This window comes from Hemicordylus capensis, chromosome 14 (assembly GCF_027244095.1).
Source record: "Hemicordylus capensis ecotype Gifberg chromosome 14, rHemCap1.1.pri, whole genome shotgun sequence".
In the NCBI taxonomy this organism is placed as follows: Eukaryota; Metazoa; Chordata; class Lepidosauria; order Squamata; family Cordylidae; genus Hemicordylus; species Hemicordylus capensis.
The window spans coordinates 23,312,800-23,322,765 of NC_069670.1; the positions used below are offsets into that span (position 1 = coordinate 23,312,800).

The 9,966-nt window shown below is 51.8% G+C and overlaps 1 protein-coding gene across 1 annotated transcript; it reads right to left on the reverse strand.

Annotated features, from left to right (window-relative positions):
- Positions 1-1,122: 1,122 nt before the first annotated feature.
- LOC128337697 (uncharacterized) lies at positions 1,123-8,321 on the reverse strand. The gene is made up of 2 exons (XM_053278975.1): positions 6,522-8,321; positions 1,123-4,010 (listed from the first exon to the last, which is right to left on the reverse strand). The coding sequence occupies exons 1-2, from the start codon at positions 6,889-6,891 to the stop codon at positions 3,031-3,033; spliced, it is 1,350 nt and encodes a 449-aa protein (XP_053134950.1). The 5' UTR covers positions 6,892-8,321; the 3' UTR covers positions 1,123-3,030.
- Positions 8,322-9,966: the final 1,645 nt, after the last annotated feature.

The window sequence follows — 9,966 nt, forward strand, 5'->3', positions numbered from 1 at the left end:
TACCTCATTAATTGATTGTGTTGCTGTAACAAGAAATTTAGCACCATGGGTGAGGTACTTTCAAGTGATACCTCACCCGGAAAGTGACCATTTTCCATTATTGCTGAACATAACACTAAGAAGGAGAAATTCTTCGGACTGTGAATGGGCTTTGGGCATACCAAAGGGAAATGCCCCACAAAGGGCAAAATGGACGGTTGGGCAGGCTGCACGTCTTACTGATTTACTAAACTCCTCAAAAGCCCAGTTGTTACGGAATGTTATTATTCAAGGGACATCCGTCCCTGATGGTATCTGCCTGCTAGAACACTATGATAGCCTCTTAACCTTAATACACCCAACGCTCATTAACACTATGCCAAAAACTGGACGGAAAGTTCTTTCTCGTCCCTGGTTTGATAGAGACTGCCAAGAGGCGGAAGGTTCATTAATAAAGGCATTTGATAGATATACAGATGATACAACTAACTTCAATGTACAGGGTTTACTAATAATGAGGAGGCAATATAAGAGACTATTAAAGCAAAAGAAATCTCAATGGATGATACAGAGAGGGGAGGAGTTAATAGAAGCGGCCAAACTGAAAAATCAAAGCACCTTTTGGCGCTTGGTAGCACCTTCGTTAGGAAGAGCCCCCACTTGACCTGACTGTATCATTCCAGCTGATAAATGGGAAAATCATTTTCACGAAATGTATAGACAAAATGACGCCATAACGGTGAATGTCGAGGCATATATAACTGACCCCCCAAGATGGGACTCGGTCTCCTGCTCGGAAGTAGAAGGTCTTGTAAGACAATTTTAAAAAGGCAGAGCCCCTGGGACCGATTATATTACTATAGAGGTGATTCTGTCTAACCTAGACTGATGGGTTCCAGTTTTAGCCTCACTGTTCACATTTATTGATAATACGGCAAAAATTCCACCACAATGGGGAGTGGCGATATTAGTCCCAATATACAAAAAAGGTAAACGGAGTGATCCTGCAAATTATAGGCCTATAAGCCTCCTGAGTGTGATTAGTAAAATTTATGCTAAACACTTAGCAATTAAGCTGGTGGACTGGATTGAGGAAAAGAACATTGCACCCCCAGACGCCCAATGAAGACAGGACACCATTAGTTGGAGTAAATAAGGGCCACTTTTATTATTGTACATAGGTAACGACACTTGCAACGAGGTCCCAATACACTAGAGTGCGGGTACTACTCTCGTGTGGTGGCCCTTCCTAATGAAGAGCACCCCACACCAGGGCGAAGGGCCGGGTCCTGATTTGGCCAGGCTCCAAGTCCTGGCCTCCTCTCACCGCGGGGGTCTACCCCGCCGAGGGGGGGGTGGTCCGCCACACCCCCAACCCAAGCCGTCAAAGCTCTGAGCCGGTGAGTCGCGCCCACCCCCCGAGTGGGGGCCATTCCCAACCTTACGGGCCGTCAAAGCCCTGAAAGGCTGTTCCTTGACCCCCCTCACCCAACTGGCCCTCCAGCCAAACACCGATCCCTGAATCTACCTACCCAACACCCGCACTCTCCTGCAAAGTGACCAACCAATTCTCAATGCCTACCTGCCACCCGGGGACCATAGGTAACGATGGCTACCTGTGGCCCAGCTCCTAAGCCTCAGTGAGAAGTAGGCGAAAAAAGGCCGTGCCCCGGCCAATCTGGCACGACCCAAAAAATTCCTACTTGGCCCCCGTAGGCGACCGGCTATCCCTCACTGAGTACTGGGAGGGTGGGTGGGTGCCCGGCAGAGGAGAGACTGCTTCTGTGATGGCTGCCGGGCTGCACTGTTTCCCCGGCCCCCTCCTGATTGGACAGTCCCTCGTCACATGGAGGGGGCCAAGATGGCGCTTCCGTGCCTGCTTCTTCGCGCCGGGTGCACAACCCCGCCCCCCGCCTCACACGGAGGCGAGAAGCGGCATTGCACCCCCAGACGCCCAATGAAGACAGGACACCATTAGTTGGAGTAAATAAGGGCCACTTTTATTATTGTACATAGGTAACGACACTTGCAACGAGGTCCCAATACACTAGAGTGCGGGTACTACTCTCGTGTGGTGGCCCTTCCTAATGAAGAGCACCCCACACCAGGGCGAAGGGCCGGGTCCTGATTTGGCCAGGCTCCAAGTCCTGGCCTCCTCTCACCGCGGGGGTCTACCCCGCCGAGGGGGGGGTGGTCCGCCACACCCCCAACCCAAGCTGTCAAAGCTCTGAGCCGGTGAGTCGCGCCCACCCCCCGAGTGGGGGCCATTCCCAACCTTACGGGCCGTCAAAGCCCTGAAAGGCTGTTCCTTGACCCCCCTCACCCAACTGGCCCTCCAGCCAAACACCGATCCCTGAATCTACCTACCCAACACCCGCACTCTCCTGCCACAGAAGTGGGGCAAACCTCTGTTTAGCCCCGCTTTCCCCACCCAGCTAGCACCTCTTGGAGACCACGTTGCAAGTCCCAGAGGAACACCTCGTTCCCCTGGTCAGAGAGATGGACTCCGTCCCCTCTATACAGGGTCGCATCCTGCACTCGTATGTCAGGGTGCTGTATTACTGTCCCCCCTAAGGCGGTAATAGCTCTTCCAACTGCCTTATTGACTTTTTTACGTGCCCTATTGAAGCACAGGGGGCCCCCTTGGCCCCTCCAGCGTGTCCTTGGGAGCAGGTTAGACCAGACTAACTGCATCTCGGGCCACCGGGCCGCCAGGCCCTGGAAATCCTTGATTGCCTGCAGGCTCAGGGCCCTGCCTTGCAACAAACCCAAGTCGTTGCCTCCCAGGTGTACCACCAAAATGTGCGGTGCCCCCTTTGCCGTGATGTACTCATCTAGAAGTGGAAGGAAAAGGTCCCACAGCATTCCTCGGCAGCCCATCCACTCCACTTGCGCCGCTCCTGCCAGACCCAACTGGGTACCCAAGCTGGTCTGCCGAGCTCGCCGACTAGCCCAGAACACATAGCTGTGCCCATAGATGAGTATCCGCAAAGGCAAAGGAGGTGCCTGACAGTCTGTAAGACAAAATTGGGTGTTACTTCTTGTGGGCCATCACTTCGGCAGTGGGCGTATGTAGCGGCGACATGCGGATGAACGCCACCTCCCCAACGCCCGGATCCGCTTTTCCGTCAGCCCCGCGGCTGCAACTGAAGATGCTGCCCCTATCCGAAAGGAGTGGGTGCCATAAACACGCGGGTCCAGGCCTGCCCTCCTCAAAGCCTCTTTGACCAGAGCCCAGAACTGGAAGCGCGTCAAGGGCGTAGCATCCGCATGACGGAACAACTGGCCTTCTCCCTCCCCACGCACCGCCATGTAATCCCTCATGGCCCTCACCGGGCACAGGCCCTCATCAGTCCCCTCTGCCAGGGTGATGGTGGCTCCCTTGCCCTTCTGGTCGGTCTTAGCCCGCCTCAGGTGCAACTCCACCTTGTCCCTCTCTACCCGGGCATCCCCCCACTGCAGGGCCCACGCTGATGTATCAGACCTGGAGGAGGCGACCAGCTCACTGATTCGCAGGGCACCGAAGAAGGCCACGAGGCAGGAAGCCCTGAGCAACCGTACCTCAAAGTTGGAAAAACAAATATCATTAAAAAGTGGGAGCACCTGTTGCAGTGTTGTTGGCGCCAGTGGGACCCTCGTATCTGGTTGAGAGGGGTTTACTCGCGCCCATCCCTCGAGCATTCTGCGCACCCGGAAGTCAGTGGTGGAGTCCGCGAACCCCTTCATTTTGGCCTGGAAAGCCAGTGCTGCCAACTTACCCCCAATGGACCCCGTGGCCAAGCCCCTCCCATGTAAATGTGTGCTATAGCGCATTATGTGCTCGACTGGGATGGGCCATAGGTCCTCCAGCCCTGTGTCAACCCTAAATGCATGAAACTCACGGATAGCCGACGCATAGCGCACTCTTGTGCTAGGTGCTAGGGATAGGCGAATGGCCTCCTCTGCCTCTAGAATCCAAGGTTCCATAGGTGGAGTGGAAAAACTTCGGGAAGCTCCCTGGCTGCTGGGGCGAGAGTTCGAAAGCGCTCCTCCTGCATCCGAGAGAGCGCATCCGCAATGCTGTTATCCAGCCCCGGCACGTGCCGTGCGGTGAAAAGAATGTTGTGGCGCAGGCATTGCAGCGTGAAGCAGCGAACCAAGTGCATCACCCGAGGACTCCTGGAAGTCCCCGAGTTGATCACCTGCACTGTGGCCATGTTATCACACCAGAACTGGACAGCCCTATCTTCAAAATCCCTGGCCCAGATGTGCACTGCGACCACTATCGGGAAGAACTCAAGGAATGTCATATCTCGTGTCACACCCCTTTCTTCCCAGTCTGGGGGCCACCTGGAAGCGCACCACCGTCCCCGGAAGAAAAGCCCAAAACCATGCCCCCCTGCTGCATCTGACTGGACTTGAAGCTCTGCTTCTAGTAGAAATTTGGACCGCCACAGGGAAACGCCATTGAAGTCCTTCAAGAACTCCACCCACATCCTAGCGTCTTCTCTAAGCTCATGTGTCACATGCACCCGGTGATGTGGGGCCCGAAGCCCCTTAGTAGCATCACAGAGTCTCCGAAGGAAGGCGCGGCCGGGTGCAATCACCCTGCATGCGAAGTTCAAGTGTCCCACTATGACCTGTAAGTCCCTCAATGTGACCTTCCTGGCGTCCAGCAGCTGCCCCAGGCGCTGCTCGAGAGCAAGGACCTTCTCTGGTGGCAAGCGGCAGCACTGAGCCACTGTATCTATTTCAATCCCGAGGAAGGCCAGCCGGGTGGTTGGACCCTCTGTTTTTTCCGGCGCCAATGGTATGCCCAGTTCCTTTGCCAGCCCCTGAAACGTGTCCATTAGATATTTGCAGGTCGATAAAGACCCTGGGCAACAAAAAAGAAAGTCATCTAAATAATGCACTACTGAGGTGAGCCCCGCCCTCTCCCGGACTGCCCATTCCAAAAAACAACTGAAACGCTCAAAGGCAGAACAGGAGATGGAACAGCCCATGGGCAGGGCCCTATCAATATAGTAGCCGCCTTCAAAAGCAAAACCCAGGAGGTCGAAGTCATCTGGATGGACTGGAAGGAGCCTGAAGGCTGACTTGATATCACACTTCCCCATCAACGCGCCCTTGCCCTGCTCTCGAACCATCTCCACTGCTGCCTCAAAAGTTGTGTACTTAACAGAACACAGCTGGTGAGGTATGGCATCATTAACTGATCCTCCAGCAGGGAAGGAAAGGTGATGGATCAAACGGTACTCCCCTTTTGCCTTCTTAGGCACCACCCCCAGAGGGGAAACCCTAAAGCTGGGCAAGGGCGGCCGAGGGAAGGGGCCTAGCACCCTCCCTTCCTGTACTTCTTTGTCAATTTTTTCCCTTACAACCTGCTCCAACCCCTTAACTGAACGCAAATTTTCTGCCCAGGAACTAACCCTGGGACCCTGATAAGGTATCCGAAAACCCCTTTGAAACCCTTCCCCCAGATAGTCCCTATCCTGCACTATTGGGTATTGTTGCAGCAGCTGCAACAACGGACCCAGCCTTATGGGGCTAGGTCCCTTTTGCCGGAGCGGGGCTACCACCTTTTCTGGCGGCAGGCCCATCTTTGGGGCCGGGCCGGGGCCAGCGGCCCTTTGGACAGAAGTTAAATGAGTGAGCGCCTCCGCAAATGGTGCATGCGTGTCGAAAACGACATGGGCGGCGCGAGCAAGTCCCTGTTGATGCAAATTCCCAGCAAGGCTGACGAAACTGTCCCGCCACACCAGGCATCTGGCCCTTGGCGGGTGTGGCAGCAGATTTTACTATGAAGTGTCCACTGTCCGAGAATTCCCCACCCCCAGGTCGGTTGGGGCCCATGATCCTCATCCAGAGTTGTTGGTGCTGACAATCCCACGGGAGCTCCGGGTTCATGGCTGAGTGTCGCCTAAAGGCCTCGTCGTAGCGAGCCCACGCGGGCCCACTGTACTCCGAGAATGCGTGGTATATGATGTCCAAATACTTCACCATAGATGCTCCCCGTGCTGGCTGTTTCTGCAGCACCACCCCCATGTACACCATGTACCCGGCCAGCCAGTTAGACCAGTTACGGTCAACTGTTTTGTACCTGATTCTTTCTCTGTCCCTCCGGTCCCCTTTCTCCCCCTCTCTGGGTTCTGTTTCCCGAAACAGTAATGAGAACATATCAACAAATTCGTTCCTCCATATCTTTTCTTTTGTGGCGAGCAACAAGTGATCGCCCAGGGGCAGGGACACCTCCCCCTGTGGGTAATGGTCAATCTTATCATTTGTAGCCACTGTTTCTTTGCCCTCAGATAACCACCCTGGGTCTGCACTGGCCACCTTACCACTCTGCCACTTCTGCTCCCAGGGTGTGAGCTGCTGCAGTCGTGTGGCTGGTTCCGGTTCTGCCTTCTTCTCAGGTTCTGCCTTCTTCTCAGGCGCCCCACCTGTCCCTGAGACTGGGGGTGCTGAGTAACCTAGCCCTACTGGCCATGCTGGCATCCCCCCCCACACGCTAGCCAGGTGCCCTGCCCAGGGTGGATAGCACCATCCCCAATCGGACTCACCAAAAGACCCGACATCTGCATCCAAGGCGTTCCGGCTGGCATTCTCCATTGCTCCAGTTGCCTCCCCTTCGCCACTCTCCAGTGCATCCAGCCTCGCCTCAATGGACTGTAAAAGTTGCAGCTGCTTATTAGGTTGGTTCCCCGCTTTTCTCGCACCCTGCTTTCCAACCGCCTTGGACCCCTCCCCTCGAGTAGCTTTCTTCCTGGACTCCAACGCCTCTAAGCGAGACAAGATCCTCGCCATTACCAGCTGCCCTTCATCCTCTGATCCCGAGGAGGGGTCGGGTTCCCTGGGCCGTGCTTGAGGCCGCTTAGGGGCCGGGGCCTTCCCCTTCCCCTTCTCCTTACCGGGCCCTTTCCTTGATGGCATGGCTCAGCAGGCCTGGCAGGATCCCTTGAAGAGGCTGCAACTGATGCCCCCCAATGGGTGGAAGTGATTGAGGGAGGCCTCTCCCTCTCTCTCTTTTCAATTTGTTTTTATTTATTTAATGGCAGCAAATATATCGCAACTGAAGGACCATGTGCTCACATGTAGTCACCCCTTCAAATGCAAACCAGGGCAGACCCTGCTCAGCAAAGGAGGCAATTCCTGCTTGTACCACAAGACCAGTCCTCCCAAACGTTCCACTGGCCTAGAGAATAAGGTATTAAGGCCTCTCCCTCTCACTTCACTTATTTATTTATTTATCTATTTATTTCTTCTAATTTATTTTGTTTTAACTCAATGGGAGCAAATATATAGCACAACTGAAGGACCATTAACTGGGAAAAACAAAACAAAAACTCTTGCCTTGAAGTGCTCACATGTAGTCACCCATTCCAATACAAACCAGGGCAGACCCTGCTTAGCAAAGGGGACTATCCACGCTTGCTACCACAAGACAATTTTTTTTTTAAAAAAAAATATATATATAAACTGCAAGACAAGCTTTGGTTGTGGGCCAGGCTCCTTAAACTGGGTAGCCCTCTGCTTGTTATCCAAGCTTTAACTGCTTCAGCCCTTCTGCAAAGCACTCGTCCCTCGGTATCCCCAAGTAAGCTATCCAGTATACTAACGCTCCCACATCAACTTAACCATCAGTTGGTTGGGTCCCCAATTAATCGATCCATCCAATATAATAATGCTTGAACATCAACTCCCTCAGAACTCCCCAAGCTATGAAATGACCTCAAAAAGGGCATTCCCCCATGAAAGAAGTCCCCTTCCACATTCCCCAAACTGTGCAAAGAAAAAAGACCAAGCCCCGTATATCACCCTAGGCCTCCGAGAAAGGCCTTTGTCTGCTTGGTCCCCCGGCGCTCTGGCTGCTGAAAATAAAGCTGCTCCCTTCCTGCTGCAACATATGCGAAGGCTGTTGATCCCTTCCTGCTGCTGCTGCTCCCACTAACGGCCGAGAGAAAAAAGCCCTGAGCCCGGCCGGCTTGCACGTGGCCGAGCTCTCCTTCCTCTCTGGCCCCAGGAACAAACAGCCACCGTTTGCGATCGGCCTGGGCTGTGGCCGATCGCAGCTGCCGCTCCCACCAACTACCGGCCGAGAGGAAGAGCCCTGAGCCCGACCGGCTTGCATGTGGCCGAGCTCTTCTTCCTCTCTGGCCCCAGGAGCGAACGGTGCTCGCTCCTCCTCCTTGCCCGGCAGAGGAGAGACTGCTTCTGTGATGGCTGCCGGGCTGCACTGTTTCCCCGGCCCCCTCCTGATTGGACAGTCCCTCGTCACATGGAGGGGGCCAAGATGGCGCTTCCGTGCCTGCTTCTTCGCGCCGGGTGCACAACCCCGCCCCCCGCCTCACACGGAGGCGAGAAGCGGCATTCTTGCAGTTGAACAACCTGGCTTTCGAACAGGTCGATCTACTACAGAACATGCCCTGACCCTCCATTATCTTGTTGAAAAATATACAGCTAAGTCGGGTGCTGCACTTTATACTGCATTTATAGATCTGAAATCGGCATTTGATTCCATATCAAGAGACAGGCTCTGGCAAAAACAAATAGATTTGGAAATTGATAAGAGATTACTATTATTAATTTATAAACTATATGAGAAGTCTCGATTGCGGGTCCGCTGCAACCAGTATGGTTATTTAACGTCAGATGTTCCAACTAGTAAAGGGGTAAAGCAGGGTTGTATTTTGGCACCTACTTTATTTAACATCTATATCAACTCAGTGGTGAGCTGTTTATCTGACATGTCTATGCACCCTCCAAAACTTGGCACAGAACACATTGCAGTCCTGCTGTATGCAGACGATATGATCCTTTTATCCCAGACGCCCATAGGACTACGTCGAGCACTAGCACAATTAAGTTCATTTTGTAACAGAGAGATGATAGAGGTAAACCACCAAAAGACAAAAGTTTTGGTGTTTGCTAAACGGCCAAAGAGATATACCTGGCACATGAATGGGAACACAATTGAACAAGTTCAATCTTATAAATACTTAGGTGTTGTATTCCACTCATCTGGTTCCCGTATTGCGCATCAAAAATATATTATTCAGAGCGCCCAATTATCAATCAATCTGATCAAATCATTTTATTTTTCACGGGGAGCTCTGTACATCCCTGTTGCAATAAAATTACTATTGGCCAAAGTGTATCCTCAGATAATGTATGGTGCACAATTGGGCCCATTTAGTAATTTTGCTCCGTTAGAAACACTGCAAACTAAGTTCATAAGAACTATATTACAGCTGCCATGTTGTGTCCCAAATACTGTTATTAGAAGGGAGGTGGGTCTGGTTAGATTTGAATCACACTATTGGAGATCTATCATACTCTACTGGTTAAAATTGGTTTTCATGAAAGTCGGCTTAGTGCATTTAATTCTGGAAGACTCCTTTAAATCCAATTGGAAATTGGCAATTACAGAAAAACTTCTATTATATGGATTCTCTCATGATGATTTTATTAGATTAGGTTTCGATCAGGCCAGAAGAGAAATTGTGCAACGTATCCATGACGTGGAGTTGCAGATGGATCATGCAAAGTTACCGAGTAGCATCTACATAGGTAGCCAGTGCACCAAGCTCAAGCCTGCTACATATCTAAGTAGCATTTTAATTCCAAAATTTAGACGAGCTCTAACACTTGCCCGTGTAAATGCTCTCCCAACAGCTGTGCTCCATGGGAGATTCCAGGGTATACCATACACATCAAGATTATGCCCTTGTGGATCTGGTAATGTTGAAACAACTGCTCATGTTTTACAGCATTGTGAATATTACAGAGACATAAGACGCCAACAAATTGCCCCACTTTTGATTAATTTTCCGGGTCGTGGAGAGGATTTCTATTTAAACTATTTGCTCACTAATCCTAATCCGGAAGTTATTCATATCGTGGCCAAATATTGTTATATAATATGCCAAATGCGTATAAATGTAGTCTGATTTTATATTATCATCTTATTATTGTTATTATCATTATTATTTTAATATTGTTGTATTG